This window comes from Oncorhynchus clarkii, chromosome 19 (assembly GCF_045791955.1).
Source record: "Oncorhynchus clarkii lewisi isolate Uvic-CL-2024 chromosome 19, UVic_Ocla_1.0, whole genome shotgun sequence".
Lineage (NCBI taxonomy): Eukaryota > Metazoa > Chordata > Actinopteri > Salmoniformes > Salmonidae > Oncorhynchus > Oncorhynchus clarkii.
In genome coordinates this window covers 51,415,543-51,436,793 of record NC_092165.1, presented here as the reverse complement: position 1 = coordinate 51,436,793, position 21,251 = coordinate 51,415,543, and the positions used below count along the sequence as shown (strand labels likewise).

The 21,251-nt window shown below is 46.5% G+C and overlaps 1 protein-coding gene across 2 annotated transcripts in view; it reads left to right on the top strand.

Moving 5' to 3' along the window:
• The window catches only part of LOC139375358 (kinesin-like protein KIF13B), an 80,571-nt gene that overhangs the window by 38,182 nt on the left and 21,138 nt on the right, over positions 1 to 21,251 (top strand). For both annotated transcript variants that reach the window (XM_071117061.1, XM_071117062.1), the window contains 18 exons: positions 676 to 688; positions 2,283 to 2,343; positions 3,023 to 3,115; positions 3,273 to 3,453; positions 3,795 to 3,882; positions 4,475 to 4,609; positions 11,656 to 11,768; positions 11,931 to 12,042; positions 12,864 to 13,076; positions 13,914 to 14,024; positions 14,231 to 14,365; positions 14,454 to 14,584; positions 15,735 to 15,821; positions 16,020 to 16,213; positions 16,473 to 16,752; positions 16,876 to 17,038; positions 17,154 to 17,300; positions 17,709 to 17,858. In XM_071117061.1, the coding sequence (XP_070973162.1) occupies positions 676 to 688; positions 2,283 to 2,343; positions 3,023 to 3,115; positions 3,273 to 3,453; positions 3,795 to 3,882; positions 4,475 to 4,609; positions 11,656 to 11,768; positions 11,931 to 12,042; positions 12,864 to 13,076; positions 13,914 to 14,024; positions 14,231 to 14,365; positions 14,454 to 14,584; positions 15,735 to 15,821; positions 16,020 to 16,213; positions 16,473 to 16,752; positions 16,876 to 17,038; positions 17,154 to 17,300; positions 17,709 to 17,858 (2,407 nt within the window). The remainder of the gene's footprint in view (positions 1 to 675; positions 689 to 2,282; positions 2,344 to 3,022; positions 3,116 to 3,272; positions 3,454 to 3,794; positions 3,883 to 4,474; positions 4,610 to 11,655; positions 11,769 to 11,930; positions 12,043 to 12,863; positions 13,077 to 13,913; positions 14,025 to 14,230; positions 14,366 to 14,453; positions 14,585 to 15,734; positions 15,822 to 16,019; positions 16,214 to 16,472; positions 16,753 to 16,875; positions 17,039 to 17,153; positions 17,301 to 17,708; positions 17,859 to 21,251) is intronic.

Below are 21,251 nucleotides of genomic sequence, written 5' to 3'. Positions count from 1 at the left end.
TGTGATTATTTTTTTATATTTTTTTGTTCCTCATTTATCAGGAATGGTGGATTTGCAGACCTCTGACAGTATGAATACTGTGTATTTTATGATCTGTAGGCCTGTCATTGAAACAGCCCTGTAATCTTTATTTTCTTCCCTTGTTATCAAGTGCCGATCACATGATTGATAATAGTAATCTCTTTCACCAGTCTGATAGACCATATTGTGCTCATACACTGTGTAGCATACTTCAAATAAAATGGTTATTGACAGACAGGCTAACAACTTTGTGGTCTTTAGTTTTTAATGATGGATATTAATCTGTCATTCACCAATGTGTATCCATGACGCAGTGACATACTTTTTTATTATTTTTACCAATATTAGAAAATCCTGTTTCAGTGTGATTGTCTGTCTGGTTGTACACTACAGTACATCAAAATGTCCTGGTGTGTATTCACTAGGAACCACAGGACAGAAGCAAACAGAACTAAACAGGGAGGGACCTACCTGAATATGTCCAATAGAAACTCTTGGTTTTGTTGCAAAGAGTTTTCCTGTTTGCAACCATTTGCTACGGTGTGAACTAATGATTACACCACCGGTGTTTGTTTACATTGGTGTCTGAGATATGATCCTTCTCTCTCTCTCTACCCATGTAACCATCCTTTGACCTTGTGTGAACTTCCTCAGGAGTCAGACCAAGGTAAGCCCTGTCCAGTACATTACTACTGATTTGTGTTAATGCTTGGTTGTCAATGCTGTTATTGGTCTCTGTGTTGACACACTAGCTACTTTGTGGAGCTGTGATTATATAGCAGTCATTGTACTTGTACAGTTGTGGCCAAAAGTTTTGAGAATGACACAAATATTAATTTTCACAAAGTTTGCTGCTTCAGTGTCTTTAGATATTTTTGTCAGATGTTACTATGGAATACTGAAGTATAATTACAAGCATTTCAAAAGTGTCAAAGGCTTTTATTGACAATTACATGAAATTGATGCAAAGAGTCAATATTTGCCGTGTTGACCCTTCTTTTTCAAGACCTCTGCAATCCGCCCTGGCATGCTGTCAATTCACTTCCTGACTTATTCTTGCATATTCAATGCTTGGAGTTTGTCAAAATTTGTGGGTTTTTGTTTGTCCACCCGCCTGTTGAGGATTGACCACAAGTTCTCAATGGGATTAAGGTCTGGGGAGTTTCCTGGCCATGGACCCAAAATATTGACGTTTTGTTCCTAGAGCCACTTAGTTATCACTTTCGCCTTATGGCCATGTGCTTCATCATGCTGGAAAAGGCATTGTTCGTCACCAAATTGTTCCTGGATGGTTGGGAGAAGTTGCTCTGGGAGGATGTGTTGGTACCATTCTTTATCCATGGCTGTGTTCTTAGGCAAAATTGTGAGTGAGCCCACTCCCTTGGCTGAGAAGCAACCCCACACATGAATGGTCTCAGGATGCTCTATTGTTAGCATGCCACAGGACTGATGGTAGCGCTCACTTTGTCTTCTCCGGACAAGCTTTTTTCCAGATGCCCCAAACAATCAGAAAGGGGATTCATCAGAGAAAATGACTTTACCTCAGTTCTCAGCAGTCCAATCCCTGTACCTTTTGCAGAATATCAGTCTGTCCCTGATGTTTTTCTTCTTACTGGCAGCAATATCCTTGCCAGTGAAGCCCTTTATGTGCATCGCAATGATGACGGCACGTGTTTCCTTGCAGGTAACCATGGTTGACAGAGGAAGAACAATGATTCCAAGCACCACCCTCCTTTTGAAGCTTCCAGTCTGTTATTCAAACTCAATCAGCATGACAGAGTAATCTCCAGCCTTGTCCTCGTCAACACTCACACCTGTGTAAACGAGAGAATCACTGACATGATGTCAGCTGGTCCTTTTGTGTCAGGGCTGAAATGCAGTGGAAATGTTTTTTGGGGATTCAGTCCATTTGCATGGCACAGAGGGACTTTGCAATTAATTGCAATTCATCTGATCACTCTTCATAACATTCTGGGGTATATGCAAATTACCATCATACAAACTGAGGCAGCAGACTTTGTGAAAATTTATATTTGTGTCATTCTCATAATTTTTGGCCACAACTGTATATTGACATGTTCAAAAATGTTTATCACTGCCTGTGCTCAACCCAACGGGGAAAACCTGTTAGAAATAGCATCATAATAATGTCATAACAATGTCATTTCAACAGATCATTTCAAAGTGTTTTGCCCTCTGGAAAACAGCTGTTATAAATGTGTTGTAAACTATTTTGTTTCATTGTGTTCTTGTCCCCTCAGACCTTCGCCTATGACTACTGTTTCTGGTCCATGGACGAGTCGGAAAAGGACAAGTTTGCGGGTCAGTTTTTGTTTCACTTGCTTTAACCCCTCTTCCTCACTTCCTTCCCTCTGCTCTTCCTCCTCCTGTACATTTAGTAGGCCACATTCAGTTGCCAAATGTTATCGAACGTTACAGGTAGAAATGCCACAAATAGAGTCGACACTATTCCTTGTTCTACATGACGGCCTACAGATGCCTATTTTTTTCTATGCAACATATTTCTATCTCAAAGTTCCAAAACGGTGCGTCCTGTTGAACCCCAGGTATAGGTCTGTCCAGGTGGTTTTCGGGTATTTTCAGAAGTTTTTTTTCTCTACATTGACTAAGGATCCCACCTGAAATGTCTTTGTTGTTTACTTGCTTGGATTGGATCTCTAGGTGTTTGGCTTAATTTAAATGTCAAATATTCCTGTCAGACCTGCTAGTCATCCACCTCTTTGTGCTGTAGGCCAAAACCCAACTAGGGCCTATTGTACCTAATGCTGTTTCTCACACTGTTCATGTATACAGTCTGAAGGTCCTATATGAATTAACACTTACACATGCATAACATGTCCATTATCTTGTAATTGTGTTAGTGTGCTCCAGATGATTTGTAAATCACCCCGAAGGGGATCAGTCAAGTCATATTGTAGGGTTTTATATTGTATAATTAACATGATTGTATTGTGTAACGTTGCCTGGTGGTTGTCTCCAGGTCAGGACGTGGTGTTCCAGTGCCTTGGGGAAAGTCTTTTACACAACGCCTTCCAGGGCTACAACGCCTGCATCTTCGCCTACGGACAGACAGGTATGTTATGACATTGGTTCGTTATGATACTACTAACTGGCCTCATATTGTTGGCATGGAACAGATCTTTACAGTTTCAAGTTTAAAACCGGTTGAAGTTCATTGGTTGTCTCCTAACGGCTGTTCTCATCCCTTGGCTGCGTGTGTGTCCCTCCAGGTTCGGGAAAGTCGTACACCATGATGGGTTCTGTGGACTCTCCAGGTCTGATTCCGCGGCTCTGCAGCTCTCTGTTTGACCGGACCCTGCTGGAGCAGAGGGAGGGGGAAGGCTTCACCATAGAGGTCTCCTACATGGAGATATACAATGAGAAGGTCCGCGACCTCCTCGACCCCAAAGGGTACGTATGACCCTGAATATTGACCTTTAACCACTTCTTGGACTCTAGTTTTGTTTGAATTATTTGTTGGAATATACTATAATTTGTCAGTGGCCCCAGTTTAAACATGCTTCCTCTCTTCCTCGAAGTCTAGTCACTTTTCAAACACAACTAGTCTAAAACGATGTTTACTGACGTGGGCTAATTGAGTGGCTGCTGACTACGACACTGGCGTAGTGGGATACATCTCAAATAAAATACTATTTGAGATTATTCTTTTTAATGTTTTTGATAGAACATGGAAGCATGATGACTGTTTGTTTTTGTAGTTAACCACATTGATATGTGTCCCCCCCCCCCAGGAGCAGGCAGGCTCTTAGAGTGAGGGAGCACAAGGTGTTGGGGCCGTACGTGGACGGCTTGTCACGCCTTGCTGTGGCCAACTACAAGGTACACTACACCACTATCATCACTAGTAGAATGACTACTGATATGACCATGCTACTGATGATTTGACCTTGATTCTAGATTCATAAACAACAGAATTGATATGATGGTAAATAAATGGTATAAAGTCTTCATGTTCTGGGTTGGCGCATAGAGGAGAGCGTAGAGAGGGGTGTGGTAGCTGAGAGCTCTGTTAGATGAGCCATGTCAATAAGAAAACCATTCACAACTGAGTTAACCACACACACACACACTTATTTAATCAACACACTGACTTGAAGGCTGACTGCACACACACACACACACACACTCTCACTTCACAATCCCTGGATTCAAGGCTTACCATGGCTAATGACTTTGACAGCTGTTCACATATCGGTGGTAAGTTACTATGCTTTCTCTGGAGAAAAGTATTTATTTATCTATCTCTCTCTATCTTCCTTCCCCTCTCTCTTCTTCCCTCCAACCTTATCTCCATCCCCCCATGTCCTGCCTTCTGTCCACTGTTCCTCCAATTCTTACCTCCTCCCGGCCTTCCATCCTTGTCCCCTCTCTCTCTCCATCCATCCCTCCCTCTCTCCTATCTATTCTCTAGGACATTGAGTCTCTGATGTCGGAGGGGAATAAGTCTCGTACGGTGGCTGCCACCAACATGAATGAGGAGAGTAGCAGATCTCACGCTGTCTTCAACATCATCCTCACACACACACTCAAAGACCTGCAGTCTGGGGTAAGACACACACACACTCCAACTGATTGTTACGCAACGGTCAATCCAACCTCTCCCCCGTAACATCTTAGTCGACTGCTGTAATGTTTTGTGACTACTGCATCTTCGTCATATCACTCTTGTTTCCCTCTAGTTCTAAAGCACTGTTGAACCGGGTCACTGAGGGTAGTAGAGTCCCAGAGAGATTGTCTGTCCTGTCACTGAGGGTAGTAGAGTCCCAGAGAGACTGGCTGCCCTGTCACTGAGGGTAGTAGTGTCCCAGAGAGACTGTCTGCCCTGTCACTGAGGGTAGCAGAGTCCCAGAGAGACTGTCTGCCCTGTCACTGAGGGTAGTAGTGTCCCAGAGAGACTGTCTGCCCTGTCACTGAGGGTAGCAGAGTCCCAGAGAGACTGTCTGCCCTGTCACTGAGGGTAGCAGAGTCCCAGAGAGACTGTCTGCCCTGTCACTGAGGGTAGTAGTGTCCCAGAGAAACTGTCTGCCCTGTCACTGAGGGTAGCAGAGTCCCAGAGAGACTGTCTGCCCTGTCACTGAGGGTAGCAGTGTCCCAGGGAGACTGTCTGCCCTGTCACTAAGGGTAGCAGAGTCCCTGTGAGACTGTCTGCCCTGTCACTGAGGGTAGTAGTGTCCCAGAGAGACTGTCTGCCCTGTCACTGAGGGTAGTAGTGTCCCAGAGAGACTGTCTGCCCTGTCACTGAGGGTAGCAGTGTCCCAGAGAGACTGTCTGCCCTGTCACTGAGGGTAGCAGTGTCCCAGAGAGACTGTCTGCCCTGTCACTGAGGGAAGTAGTGTCCCAGAGAGACTGTCTGCCCTGTCACTGAGCCCGAGTTTCTACTGTTCAGGAACTAGCTAGTGATGTCAGCTTCCAGGAAACCTGTAAATAAGTAATGAAGTGCTCTCTCTGTCTGTCTTGATGTCAGCTGATCTGCTGTGTTAGCCTGCTCCTCTTTTATCCACACCTGGTTGGTTATCCAACCCTGGGGCTGTATGTTTGTGTGTGTGTTTGCGAGCTTGTGTCTGTGCGTGTGTCACCTGATCACCCAACCCTGGTCTCCCTGCATAATATCGGTAGCACACAGGGTGAATAATGCAGGAGTGGAACAGTTGATTCTAGTTCAGAAGAAAAAATGGCTGGAACAGTTGATTCTAGTTTAGGTCAAATAAGGCTGGAACAGACAAGTGAACCTCTATTATCCCCATAAGGACAGTCATATGTTATTATCCACATCAGTATTTCAAAAAAGCTCATTCAAATTAAACACATTTCAGAATGTTTGTGAACACTCTTCCTAACGAATGTATCGCAGGCAGTTAATCTAAAGCAGGGATGGGCAGCTGTAGGCCCGCAGATCAATTACCCCAAAAAACTCAGCCGTGTCTCAACTTACTTTTGAGAGTTAGAATAGTAGAATGTACAAGGTGCAATTTTGAAATTTGGTTTTGCATCGGCAGTTTTTCTCTCATGTCGGTCAATTAGCATTTTTTTTGTCTGTCTGTCTGAACTTGTAAACTCAGCATAAAAATAAATGTCCCCTTTTCAAATCAAATCAAATTTATTTATATAGCCCTTCGTACATCAGCTGATATCTCAAAGTGCTGTACAGAAACCCAGCCTAAAACCCCAAACAGCAAGCAATGCAGGTGTAGAAGCACGGTGGCTAGGAAAAACTCCCTAGAAAGGCCAAAACCTAGGAAGAAACCTAGAGAGGAACCAGGCTATGTGGGGTGGCCAGTCCTCTTCTGGCTGTGCCGGGTGGAGATTATAACAGAACATGGCCAAGATGTTCAAATGTTCATAAATGACCAGCATGGTCCAATAATAATAAGGCAGAACAGTTGAAACTGGAGCAGCAGCACGGCTAGGTGGACTGGGGAAAGCAATGAGTCATCATGTCAGGTAGTCCTGAGACAGGAGGGGTCAGGAGACACTGTGGCCCCATCCGAGGACACCCCAGGACAGGGCCAAACAGGAAGGATATACCCCCGCCCACTTTGCCAAACCACAGCCCCCACACCACTAGAGGGATATCTTCAACCACCAACTTACCATCCTGAGACAAGGCCGAGTATAGCCCACAAAGATCTCCGCCACGGCACAACCCAAAGGGGGAGGCACCAACCCAGACAGGAAGATCACATCAGTGACTCAACCCACTCAAGTGATGCACCCCTCCCAAGGACGGTATGAAAGAGCCCCAGTAAGCCAGTGACTAAGCCCCTGGAATAGGGTTAGAGGCAGAGAATCCCAGTGGAAAGAGGGGAACCGGCCAGGCAGAGACAGCAAGGGCGGTTCGTTGCTCCAGAGCCTTTCTGTTCACCTTCCCACTCCTGGGCCAGACTACACTCAATCATATGACCCACTGAAGAGATGAGTCTTCAGTAAAGACTTAAAGGTTGAGACCGAGTTTGCGTCTCTTACATGGGTAGGCAGACCATTCCATAAAAATGGAGCTCTATAGTAGAAAGCCCTGCCTCCAGCTGTTTGCTTAGAAATTCTAGGGACAATTAGGAGGCCTGCGTCTTGTGACCGTAGCGTACGTGTAGGTATGTACGGCAGGACCAAATCAGAGCGATAGGTAGGAGCAAGCCCATGTAATGCTTTGTAGGTTATCAGTAATACCTTGAAATCAGCCCTTGCCTTGACAGGAAGCCAGTGTAGGGAGGCTAGCACTGGAGTAATATGATCAAATTTTTTGATTCTAGTCAGGATTCTAGCAGCTGTATTTAGCACTAACTGAAGTTTATTTAGTCCTTTTCAGGACCCTGTCATTCAAAGATAATTAGTAGAAATCCAAATAACTTCACAGATCTTCATTGTAAAGGGTTTAAACACTGTTTCCCATGCTTGTTCAATGAACCATAAACAATTAATGAACATGCACCTGTGGAACGGTCGTTAAGACACTAACAGCTTACAGACGGCAGGCAATTAAGGTCACAGTTATGAAAAGTTAGGACACTAAAGAGGCCTTTCTACTGACTCTAAAAAACACCAAAAGAAAGATGCCCAGGGTCCCTGCTCATCTGTGTGAACGTACATGCAGACTGCAGATGTGGCCAGGGCAATAAATTGCAATGTCTGTACTGTGAGATGCCTAAGACAGTGCTACAGGACGGACAGCTGATCGTCCTCGCAGTGGCAGACCACGTGTAACACCTGCACAGGATCGGTACATCCGAACATCACACCTGCGGGACAAGTACAGGATGGCAACAACAGCTGCCCGAGTTACACCAGGAACAAACAATCCCTCCATCAGTGCTCAGACTGTCCGCAATAGGCCGAGAGAGGCTGGACTGCGGGCTTGTAGGCCTGTTGTAAGGCAGGTCCTCACCAGATATCACCGGCAACAACGTCGCCTATGGGCACAAACCCCCAGGGGTGATGGTTGGATTCGCGTTTGTCGTCAAAGGAATGAGCGTTACACCAAGGCCTGTACTCTGGAGCGGGACCGATTTGGAGGTGGAGGGTCCGTCATGGTCTGGGGCGGTGTGTTACAGCATCATAGGACCGAGCTTGTTGTCATTGCAGGCAATCTCAACGCTGTGCGTTACAGGGAAGACATCCTCCTCCCTCATGTGGTACCCTTCCTGCAGGCTCATCCTGACATGACCCTCCAGCATGACAATGCCACCAGCCATACTGCTCGTTCTGTGCGTGATTTCCTGCAAGACAGGAATGTCAGTGTTCTGCCATGGCCAGCGAAGAGCCCGTTTCTCAATCCAATTGAGCACGTCTGGGACCTGTTGGATCGGAGGGTGAGGGCTAGGGCCATTCCTCACAGAAATGTCCATAACTTGCAGGTGCTTTGGTGGAAGAGTGGGGTAACATCTCACAGAAAGAACTGGCAAATCTGGTGCAGTCCATGAGGAGGAGATGCACTGCAGTACGTCATGCAGCTGGTGGCCACACCAGATACTGACTGTTACTTTTGTTTTTGACCCCCCCCTTTGTTCAGTGACACATTATTCAATTTCTGTTAGTTACATGTCTGTGGAACTTGTTCAGTTTATGTCTCAGTTGTTGAATCTTGTTATGTTCATGCAAATATTTACACATGTTAAGTTTGCTGAAAATAAATGCAGTTGACAGTGTGAGGATATTTATTTTTTTGCTGAGTTTAGTAATCATGGTTGAATTACTGACCGGATGGCCCCCATTTTATTTTGTTAGTCAAAGTATTAAAAACTGCAAACATTGCTCTCTGACCCCATATGAATTGCAACAAACTTGCTTTAAAACTGATACATTTTCTCTACACCCCATATCAAAATGTTTACAATTGCAGGAAATTAACTTTAAAAATGATCTTGATGTGGGTGGTGCTTAAGGCCCCCAAAACCCTTGGGCCAGCTCTGACTGCATGTGTGGTATAAATGTCGGTAGCTTTCAGTTTTGTTGTGGCACCCACCCCCCCATCAAAGTTGCCCATCCCTGATCTAAAGTGTTGCACATTGTTGACTGAGCCTCCCTTTCGGAAGCTGTAACAGTTTGATACCTTGTTGTGTTGCTGAATGCAGCCCCAGGTGCACCTGTGGTGGAATGGAAACGGAGTTAAATATAGTCTGAGTCTGATCATTTAAACTGATGCACAAATAAAGGCTGTCCGCCTCAGTGTGCACGCACACACACACACACACACACACACACACACACATAGTGAGATAAAGAGCAAGAGCGTCTTTGGGCCTCCTATTTCTGCTGAGGTTCACTTGGCTTTATCCTCCCTTTACTAATCTCCATGGAAACTCAGTCCTATGCAAATTCACAGGGGCCTGTTGACAGAGAGTAATCTGAATGTCTCTGAGATGTTGCTTTGGAAGTGCCATGGTGAGAGAGAAGGAAGTTTAGCATCTTTAGAAAAGGGGGATGAAGTTGCAATGACACATTAACTAAACCGTAGGCAAATACTAGGGAAAATCCTGCAAGATTGTTACTCAACTAGATGACCTAAGACTTTAAAATATACTGATATTCTACATTTAATGAGGTATCAGCCAAATACATCAAATCATTTTTGACTCAGGTCCACCCTGTTTCATGCTTTTTCTCCTCTCTCTCTCTCTCCTCTCTTCTCTCTCGCTCTTCTCTCTCTCCTCTCTTCTCTCTCTCCTCTCTTCTCCCTCCTCTCTCTCTCCTCTCTTCTCTCTCGCTCTTCTCTCTCCTCTCTCGCTCTTCTCTCTCCTCTCTCGCTCTTCTCTCTCCTCTCTCGCTCTTCTCTCTCCTCTCTTCTCTCTCTCCTCTCTTCTCCCTCCTCTCTCTCTCCTCTCTTCTCTCTTGCTCTTCTCTCTCTCCTCTCTTCTCTCTCTCCTCTCTTCTCCCTCCTCTCTCTCTCCTCTCTTCTCTCTCGCTCTTATCTCTCCTCTCTCGCTCTTCTCTCTCCTCTCTCGCTCTTCTCTCTCCTCTCTCGCTCTTCTCTTCTCTATCTCCCTCCACTCTCGCCTTTTCTGGGGACAAGGGCAGGCTTTGTTTTCACAACTCACTGTAATCTCTGCCCGCTCTATTCCCACTCAGCACGACGCCGGACGTAACACACACACACACACACACACACACACACACACACACACACACACACACGACTCCAAACATAATGCACACACCCCCCTCTGCCCCCGCTGCCCTTTGTCTCTCTACCCCCACCCCCATCTCCTTCTATAATTTCTTGCTCAAATCATTCACTCACCCCATCTCTCTCTCTCTTTCTATATATTTAGCGTAAATTCTCATGCGTACATTCTTTCCTTCTACTACTGCATTCATGCATTTTCTCTGTTCTTCCTCTCTTACACGATCTCTCCTTTCTCTCATCCCGTCCCTACGTCCCCTACTCTCTCTCTCTCTCGTCCCTACCTCCCCTACTCTCTCATCCCGTCCCTAACTCCCCTACTCTTTCATCCCGTCCCTACCTCCCCTACTCTCTCTCTCTCGTCCCTACCTCCCTTACTCTCTCATCCCGTCCCTACCTCCCCTACTCTCTCTCTCTCGTCCCTACCTCCCCTACTCTCTCATTCCGTCCCTACCTCCCCTACTCTCTCTATCTCATCCCTGTCTCCCCTACTCTCTCTCTCTCTCTCTCGTCCCTACCTCCCCTACTTCCCCAACTCTCGTCCCTACCTCCTCTACTCTCTTTCCTCTCGTCCCTACCTCCCCTACTCTCTTTCCTCTCGTCCCTACCTCCCCTACTCTCTTTCCTCTTGTCCCTACCTCCCCTACTCTCTTTCCTCTCGTCCCTACCTCCCCTACTCTCTTATCCATTATCTCTTCGTCTCTCAGTCAAGCTCCAGTCCTTAATGCACACACCTTATTTAAGATAAGGTCCCCATTACGTGTGTACACACACACACACACACACACACACACACACACACACACACACACAAATATACAGAGAGTTAAGCTCCACCCCTGCAGCTAACATTGTAAATCACAGAGAACAATGGGAGATTGTTACTCCAGCCTCTCTCTCCAGCTCGCTTTCTCTCACACGCTGTCGCACGCTCTCTCTTGTTCTCTCTCTCTTTCTCACTCTCTCTCCTCACTCTTGTACGCGCTCTTTCTTGCTCTTTTTATCTCTTAATCGCATGCTCTCTTGTGCTCTTTCTCTCCTCTTTTTCTCTCTCCTTGGTCTCTTTCTCTCTGTCTTCGATCTCTCGCGTTCTCGCTCTCTATCTCTGTCTGTCTCTGCCTCGCTGTGTGTGGCTTTTGGCCTCTGTTCTCCATAGGAATACCTGGTTAATGAATCCTTTCATATATATCTCTATATATATCTATATCTCATCCTTCCTGGACCTTTACGTTAGAGCAGGGAGACATGATGGTTGTATCCTGCATGAAAATGACTGGGATGAGATGGGAAATCTTTGACTGAAACAGTTGCATTTGTGTGCATTCCGGAGGTTTATGCAGCATGCAGGATTGGAGTCACTTTAACAGTTTAAAATGAAGGATGTTATCAAAAATCAAATCTACCAAGATTACTTTCTATCCGTTTTCCCCTTCCTCGTATCTCTCTCTCGCCCCCCTCTCGCCTCTCCCCCTCTGTAGACGAGTGGTGAGAAGGTGAGTAAGCTGAGTCTGGTAGACCTGGCTGGCAGTGAGAGAGCAGCTAAGACTGGAGCTACTGGAGAGAGGATGAAGGAGGGCAGCAACATCAACAAGTATGTTACCAAGCACTTTGATAATGCACCCATTCATACATCCTCAATGAGTCCACAACACACACACACACACACAGCACCAAGTGTTCTAGTTCCCCTTTTAAACAAAGATGAGTAAATATGCTACCTGTTATGATAGTGGGTTGTTGTGTGTCTCTGCAGGTCTCTGACTACTCTAGGCCTGGTCATATCTGCTCTGGCAGAACAGGGATGTGGGAAAAACAAGACCAAATTTGTCCCTTACAGAGACTCTGTGCTAACATGGCTGCTAAAGGTAAGAGAGACATATTTTGTATTTTTCCCTGCTCTTACTATAACTTCTCTGGTCCTCCCTCTCTCTCTCTCTCGCACCGCTCAACATGAGAGGGATGGGGGCTTATCTTCCTGTTTCCTTTAGAGATTTGAACGCTTCTGCCCCGACAATCATTTGAAGATTTGGTTCTGACGACCTTATATCTTCCTCTTTCATTCCCCCTCTCTCACTAACACTCCTCTCTCTCTCGACGCTCTCTCTCTCTCTCTCCCTCCCTCGTCTCTCCTCTCTCTCTCCCTCGTCTCACCTCTCTCTCTCCTCGTCTTGCCTCTCTCTCTCCCTCGTCTTGCCTCTCTCCCTCGTCTTGCCTCTCTCTCCCTCGTCTTGCCTCTCTCTCCCTCGTCTTGCCTCTCTCTCCCTCGTCTTGCCTCTCTCTCCTTCGTCTTGCCTTTCTCTCCCTCAACTCTCCTCTCTCTCTCCCTCGTCTCTCCTCTCTCTCTCCCTCGTCTCTCCTCTATCCCTCGTCTCGCCTCTCTCTCTATCCCTCGTCTCGCCCCTCTCTCTCCCTCGTCTCGCCTCTCTCTCTCCCTCGTCTCGCCTCTCTCTCTATCCCTCGTCTCGCCTCTCTCTCTATCCCTCGTCTCGCCTCTCTCTCTCCCTCGTCTCGCCCCTCTCTCTCCCTCGTCTCGCCTCTCTATCCCTCGTCTCGCCTCTCTAACCCTCGTCTCGCCTCTCTCCCTCGTCTCGCCTCTCTCTCTCGCTCTCCCTCGTCTCCTCCCTCTCTCCTCTCTCTCTATCTCTCGCTCTCCCTCGTCTCTCCTCTCTTTCTCCCTCGTCTCCAGGACAGCCTGGGCGGCAACAGCCGCACGGCCATGGTGGCCACGGTGAGCCCGGCAGCAGACAACTACGACGAGACGCTGTCCACGCTGCGCTACGCCGACCGGGCCAAGAGCATCGTCAACCACGCTGTCGTCAACGAGGACCCCAACGCACGTATCATCAGGGAGCTCCGAGAGGAGGTGGAGAAACTACGGGACCAGCTGACACAGGCAGAGGTAGGGGGGGAGGAAAGGTAAAGGAGGTAAAGAGGGGTAGAGAAAGAGGGGGAAGAGGGAGATCAACTGACAGTCCAGGGTAAGGATGGATTGTGGAGAGAGCCTGTCTATACCAGCTGGAAAAACTGGTCACGTTAAGGTTGCGTTGTGGTCGAAAAGGACGTTTTATTGCTTTTGTTTTTGCATCCAGAAACAATGTGATTGTAGCAGGTGTTGGTTCTCTCTCCCTCGTCTCTCTAGGTTGTATGAAGCCTTTTTTTTTGTTTTTTTTTTAATTTTTTGTGAATTTTACCCCCTTTTTCTCCCCAATTTCGTAGTATCCAATTGTTGTAGTAGCTACTATCTTGTCTCATCGCTACAACTCCCGTACGGGCTCGGGAGAGACGAAGGTTGAAAGTCATGCGTCCTCCGATACACAACCAACCAAGCCGCTGCTTCTTTAACACAGCGCACATCCAACCCGGAAGCCAGCCGCACCAATGCGCCGGAGGAAACACCGTGCACCTGGCCACCTTGGCTAGCGTACACTGCGCCCAGCCCGCCACAGGAGTCGCTGGTGCGCGATGAGACAAGGACACCCCTACCGACCAAGCCCTCCCTAACCCGGGCGACGCTAGGCCAATTGTGCGTCGCCCCACGGACCTCCCGGTCGCGGCCGGTTACGACAGAGCCTGGGCGCGAACCCAGGACTCTGATGGCACAGCTGGCGCTGCAGTACAGCGCCCTTAACCACTGCGCCACCCGGGAGGCCCTGTATGAAGCCTTTTTAACCAGAACATCAGTGACATATTGTCTGCTTGTAGAGATGGAAAGAGTGTTTTCTTATCTCCTATCCAGTCTATGAAGGCCCCAGAGCTGAAGGAGAGGCTGGAGGAGTCTGAAAAACTCATCCAGGAGATGACTGTCACCTGGGAGGAGAAACTACGCAAGACGGAAGAGATCGCACAGGTACACAACACACCTTTGTACATTCTGTCCTGGGTTGTTCATTAGGCACGAAACAGAAGACAACGGTCTGAAACAGGGACTTTCTGAAATTGTCAAATAAGAAATGCTTTATTTAATTTTTTGTTGCACAATGTTTTGAAAAGTGTGCCCTGATTAACTGTAGGCTGGAGGCTGGATTAATAGTTCCTGTGTTGTGTGTCCTGTAGGAGCGTCAGAAACAGTTGGAGTCCCTGGGCATCTCTCTCCAGTCGTCTGGCATCAGAGTGGGAGAAGACAAGTGTTTTCTAGTCAACCTCAACGCTGACCCCGCTCTCAACGAACTGCTAGTCTACTATCTGAAGGTAGCACACAATGGTGCATTCACGTGTTCTTACACACACACACACCATTATAACATTATGTGTTATCATGTGTTGTTGTGTACTATAGGAGCACACTAAGGTTGGTTCAGCAGACTCCCAGGACATTCAGCTGTGTGGGATGGGTATTCAGGCTGCACACTGCATCATAGACATCACAGCTGACCAACGGGTGGTCCTCACTCCTCACAAAAACTCAAGGTACGTATAGAACACTCCTCTTCGTCTCCATCATCACAATTCCCAGTGGGGCAAAACTAGATGAAATACCGTCTCTACAACCAACAGGTTGAAATCAAGGTTGTAAAACATGTCATATTTTGCCTGCTGGCACCTCGCACCCCACAAGGAGTCACGGTACACCAGCTTAGTCATCTATGTCATCTCAACACGCCACATCAGAATGATGATCCTGGTCAGCTCACTGTGACTCCTCACCTCATGACTTCCCTGCTTCCAGATAAGGATGACGTCATGTTGCCTTTAGGCCCTTAGGGATTACATGGCCTGCTTGCAGAGGAGGCTGGTGGGGGGGAGCTATAGGAGGACACTCTGATTGTAATGGCTGGAACAGAATCAAACACATGGAACATCTGTTTTTATGCCATTACAATGAGCCCTATAGCTTCTGCCACCAGCCACTGCCTGCTTGAATGAGCTAACAGTATGGTCATCTTCTTGTTGTCATTTATTGATGTTACAGAACGTGTGTTTTATGATGTGGTTACGTTACAGAACGTGTGTTTTTATGATGTGGTTACGGTACAGAATGTGTGTTTTATGATGTGGTTACGGTACAGAATGTGTGTTTTATGATGTGGTTACGGTACAGAACGTGTGTTTTATGTTGTGGTTACGGTACAGAACGTGTGTTTTTATGATGTGGTTACGGTACAGAACGTGTGTTTTATGATGTGGTTACGGTACAGAACGTGTGTTTTATGTTGTGGTTACGGTACAGAACGTGTGTTTTTATGATGTGGTTACGGTACAGAACGTGTGTTTTATGATGTGGTTACGTTACAGAACGTGTGTTTTTATGATGTGGTTACGGTACGGAATGTGTGTTTTATGATGTGGTTACGTTACAGAACGTGTGTTTTTATGTTGTGGTTACGGTACGGAATGTGTGTTTTATGATGTGGTTACGTTACAGAACGTGTGTTTTTATGTTGTGGTTACATTACAGAACGTGTGTTTTATGATGTGGTTACGGTACAGAACGTGTGTTTTATGATGTGGTTACGGTACAGAACGTGTGTTTTTATGTTGTGGTTACATTACAGAACGTGTGTTTTATGTTGTGGTTACATTACAGAACGTGTGTTTTTATGTTGTGGTTACATTACAGAACGTGTGTGAATGGCTCTCCTTGCACCAGCCCTCAGCAGCTCCACCATGGAGACCGCATCCTGTGGGGAAACAACCACTTCTTCAGGTGTGTGTGCACACGTGTGTGTCTTGTGACAGTTCTGACAATCCTGCAAATCACAATGTCTCCCTCAGCTACTTGTCCTGGTTTGAAAACAATTCATCTGTTATACTAGATATTCACTGTATTTCTGAAACCTCTCCCTCCCCTCCCGTCTCTCCCTTTCTCTCCCCCCTCCTTCTCTCTCCTCTTTCCTCCTCTCAGGATCAACCTGCCTAAGTGGCGGTCGCGGGGTGGTGGTGAGGAAGAGGAGGGTGAGGGGGGCCTGATGAAGAACAGTAGCAGTAGTGAACAGCTGGAGGGCGACGGAGACACCAACAGTGAGGTTTCCTCCGAGGTCTCCTTCTCCTACGAGTTCGCCCAGACAGAGGTCATGATGAAGGCCCTGGGCAACAACGGTGAGCACACACACACACACACACACACACACACACACACACACAGGTCCTTACAAACAACGACAAGAGGGATGTGTATTAAGGAGAGGGAAAGGAGGAATGGAGAACTAATGATAAGCGCCCTTCAGAAACAAATAACATGTTGAGAATCACTGATTGACTGCAACTTCTGTCCATCACACTGCATATGAATCACGTTTGATTGATTATCCGGATCCCCTGTCCTTGATTGGCTCTCGTTCCTGTCCGTCACCTTCAGACCCCATGCAGGCAGTGCTCCAGTCCCTAGAGAGGCAGCACGAGGAGGAGAAGCGCTCGGCGCTGGAGAGACAAAGGCTGATGTACGAACAGGAGCTGCAACAGCTGAGACGACGGCTGCACCCGGACAGACCGTCTGTAGGACAGACAGGCATGGCACCCAGCCAATCACAGGGCCAGGCTGACAGGCCGGGACAGCCCCACTACCGCAGCCTGGAGAGACTCAGCATGTCCAACTCACCCAGCGCACAGAGCAGACTGAAGCAGTGGAGCGAGGAGAGGTGAGAGGGAGGGAGGGAGGGTGTGGAACACAGGGTTGGGGAGATGGGCTGTATGTGTGGCTGGGGGTGGATGGTGTGTGTGTGTACACTTTGAATGAGATGTTGACGATGATTCCCCCTCAGAGAGGCGGTGTTGACCCGGAGCCTGCGTAAGCTGAGGGAGCAGATAGTGAGAGCTAACCTGCTGGTGCAGGAAGCTGGCTTCATAGCAGAGGAGCTGGACAAACGCACAGAGTACAGAGTCACCTTGCAGATACCTGCTGCTAACCTCAATGCCAACCGCAAGGTACACACGAGTATTAGCATGCTCACACACACACACCTGGTGGAGTGTCGCTTCTCTATTTCTCTCACATAAAGACACACACACCCTTACCACCTCTGTCTCTCCCTCCTCGTAGCGTGATGCAGTGCTCAGTGAGCCTGCGGTGCAGGTGAGGCGTAAGGGGAAAGGGAAGCAGATCTGGGCTCTGGAGAAGATGGAGAACAGACTGGTGGACATGAGAGAACTGTACCAGGAATGGAAGGAGTACGATGATGACAACCCAGTGAGTGTGTGAGGGTGGTTGTGCACTGCGTGGGTGAATGGGTGTGTATGGTAACCTGTCCAGCCAGTGTCGTTGTTGGAGTGTATGTGTGGTGCTGTGAACTTGGGACTACAACGAAGATGAAGCCTGTGTGACAAATCATTGTTTTTGAGAGTCGAATCCATTCAAATGTACACAAACGCCATGTAAGGTGGTGCTAGCAAGCATGCTAGGTATCAACAGCCAATCGACTAGTTTCTGGAAGCCTATAGTGAGCTTCGATTGGTTAATCGCAGAGTATTTGCTTGAAACGCCCGATTCGAAAACGAATGGAAACCCAACTCTTCAGTTAACACGTACTGTAAGGGCTCCATTTAGGATCTCATCACATTTCTCTTCTCTTACACTCTCTCTCTCCCTCCTCTCCAGGTGATGCGTTCCTACTTTAAGCGTGCCGACCCGTTCTTTGATGAGCAGGAGAACCACAGCCTGATCGGCGTAGCCAATGTCTTCCTGTCCTGTCTGTTCTATGACGTCAAGCTGCAATACGCAGTACCCATCATCAACCAGAAGGGGGAGGTAAAGAGACGGCCTTCAGTATCACATAACACCAAAGTCGTATTCACTAGAGACACAGCGAAGCAGACCTTTTTTAAACGGAATAATCATTTTAAAAAGCATTTCCTATTGGTAGTTCCTCCCTGTTTGTCTGTTTTATTCTGTTAGTCGCCAAATGAATACAACCCTGTTTCTCAACCAGTGATATCCAATAGGGCTGGGCCATATGGCCAAAATATCATATCATATATGGTGTTTTTCAAATTGTTGACGGTATTTTATGTTTTTGATTAATAAAAGTTCTACATTTACTTAATGAGTAGTGAGTGATCCTAGGGTGGCAACACATGTATTCTAAATTATTTCAATGGGTCTTTCTTCATTCTGATTATTTTAAACTGTTCAATTCAACTTCAACCTAAAATAATTTCACTTCAACACTTGGGTGATCTTTTGGAATCATGGAAATAGAATGTTTATAATAATTCTATAGTTAGAATATAAATAATAGTGGGCACTTTGAACACGGTGTTTGAAAATGCCATGGATGAGTTATTGTGACAGGGTAGAAACCAAAGTGATGTTCAGTGTTTCCTAGGGAACCCTATAATCTTTGGCTACATGAAATCTTTATTCATATAGCCAACATATTCATTATTAGCCTATTCCTCTTTGATTTAGAAGATGCTGTTGCACAAACAACATGGTGAATTAAGCCTCCACCAGTACTGGTATCAGGCTGTATTAGCTAGCTACGTTTGCTCTGACTCAGTACTGGTATCAGGCTGTATTAGCTAGCTACGTTTGCTCTGACTCAGTACTGGTATCAGGCTGTATTAGCGAGCTACGTTTGCTCTGACTCAGTACTGGTATCAGGCTGTATTAGCGAGCTACGTTGGCTCTGACTCAGTACTGGTATCAGGCTGTATTAGCGAGCTATGTTTGCTCTGACTCAGTACTGGTATCAGGCTGTATTAGCTAGCTACGTTTGCTCTGACTCAGTACTGGTATCAGGCTGTATTAGCTAGCTACGTTTGCTCTGACTCGGTACTGGTATCAGGCTGTATTAGCGAGCTACGTTTGCTCTGACTCAGTACTGGTATCAGGCTGTAATAGCGAGCTACGTTTTCTCTGACTCAGTACTGGTATCAGGCTGTATTAGCGAGCTACGTTTGCTCTGACTCAGTACTGGTATCAGGCTGTAATAGCGAGCTACGTTTGCTCTGACTCAGTACTGGTATCAGGCTGTAATAGCGAGCTACGTTTGCTCTGACTCAGTACTGGTATCAGGCTGTATTAGCTAGCTACGTTTGCTCTGACTCAGTACTGGTATCAGGCTGTATTAGCGAGCTACGTTTGCTCTGACTCAGTACTTTTAATAGCTAGTTAGCAAGCCAGTTTACTATTGATTAGCATTAGTGGCTAACATGATTTAGCTCAACTTGCTAAGAAAATACAAACTAGCTGTTTGCAGATGTAAGAAACACAAACTAATATTGTAATTATAGAACGCTTGTGGATTTATATTAAGATCAAAGTGGAAACAACATCGTTGTCATCAACATTGTTGGATGTGCTGCATTGACCATGCAGACTAAACGCAAGTGTCTCGTGGTCAAGCAACAACAACATGCGCTCCTTGAGTGACAGGGTGGGACTAGGTCTGTGTGGAAAGCGGCGTGGAGAGTGCAGAGAGGGAAGACTCAAGTAGCGGAGTAAACTATCACATTTAACAAACCAAACATTCAAATACCGTTGTAGAAGGTGAAGTAAAAACCCCAACTGGTCCGTGCATCAAAACAGGTATTTACAGTGGGGGAAACAAGTATTTAGTCAGCCACCAATTGTGCAAGTTCTCCCACTTAAAAAGATGAGAGACCTGTAATTTTCATCATAGGTACACTTTAACTATGACAGACAAAATGAGGGGAAAAAATCCAGAAAGTCACATTGTAGGATTTTTAATGAATTTATTTGCGAATTATGGTGGAAAGTAAGTATTTGGTCACCTACAATCAAGCAAGATTTCTGGATCTCACAGACGTGTAACTTCTTCTTTAAGAGGCTCCTCTGTCCTCCACTATTAATGGCACCGGTTTGAACTTGTTATCAGTATAAAAGACGCCTGTCCACAACCTCAAACAGTCACACTCCAAACTCCACTATGGCCAAGACCAAAGAGCTGTCAAAGGACACCAGAAACAAAATTGTAGACCTGCACCAGGCTGGGAAGACTGAATCTGCAATAGGTAAGCAGCTTGGTTTGAAGAAATCAACTGTGGGAGCAATTATTAGGAAATGGAAGACATACAAGACCACTGATAATCTCCCTCGATCTGGGGCTCCACGCAAGATCTCACCCCGTGGGGTCAAAATGATCACAAGAACGGTGAGCAAAAATCCCAGAACCACACGGGGGGACCTAGTGAATGACCTGCAGAGAGCTGGGACCAAAGTAACAAAGCCTACCATTCAGTAACACACGCCAGGGACTCAAATCCTGCAGTGCCAGACGTGTCCCCCTGTTTAAGCCAGTACATGTCCAGGCCCGTCTGAAGTTTGCTAGAGAGCATTTGGATGATCCAGAAGAAGATTGGGAGAATGTCATATGGTCAGATGAAACCAAAATATAACTTTTTGGTAAAAACTCAACTCGTCGTGTTTGGAGGACAAAGAATGCTGAGTTGCATCCAAAGAACACCATACCTACTGTGAAGCATGGGGGTGGAAACATCATGCTTTGGGGCTGTTTTTCTGCAAAGGGACCAGGACGACTGATCCGTGTAAAGGAAAGAATGAATGGGGCCATGTATCGTGAGATTTTGAGTGAAAACCTCCTTCCATCAGCAAGGGCATTGAAGATGAAACGTGGCTGGGTCTTTCAGCATGACAATGATCCCAAACACACCGCCCGGGCAACGAAGGAGTGGCTTCGTAAGAAGTATTTCAAGGTCCTGGAGTGGCCTAGCCAGTCTCCAGATCTCAACCCCATAGAAAATCTTTGGAGGGAGTTGAAAGTCCGTGTTGCCCGAGGAGATCTGCATGGAGGAATGGGCCAAAATACCAGCAACAGTGTGTGAAAACCTTGTGAAGACTTACGTTTGACCTCTGTCATTGCCAACAAAGGGTATATAACAAAGTATTGAGAAACTTTTGTTATTGACCAAATACTTATTTTCCACCATAATTTGCAAATAAATTCATCAAAAATCCTACAATGTGATTTTCTGGATTTGTTTTAGTTGAAGTGTACCTATGATGAAAATTACAGGCCTCTCTCATCTTTTTAAGTGGGAGAACTTGCACAATTGGTGGCTGACTAAATACTTTTTTGCCCCACTGTAGTAAAATACGGTATTCCGCCCAACCCTAATATCCCATTTGTGTTCCAACCCAGCACTAACACACCCGATT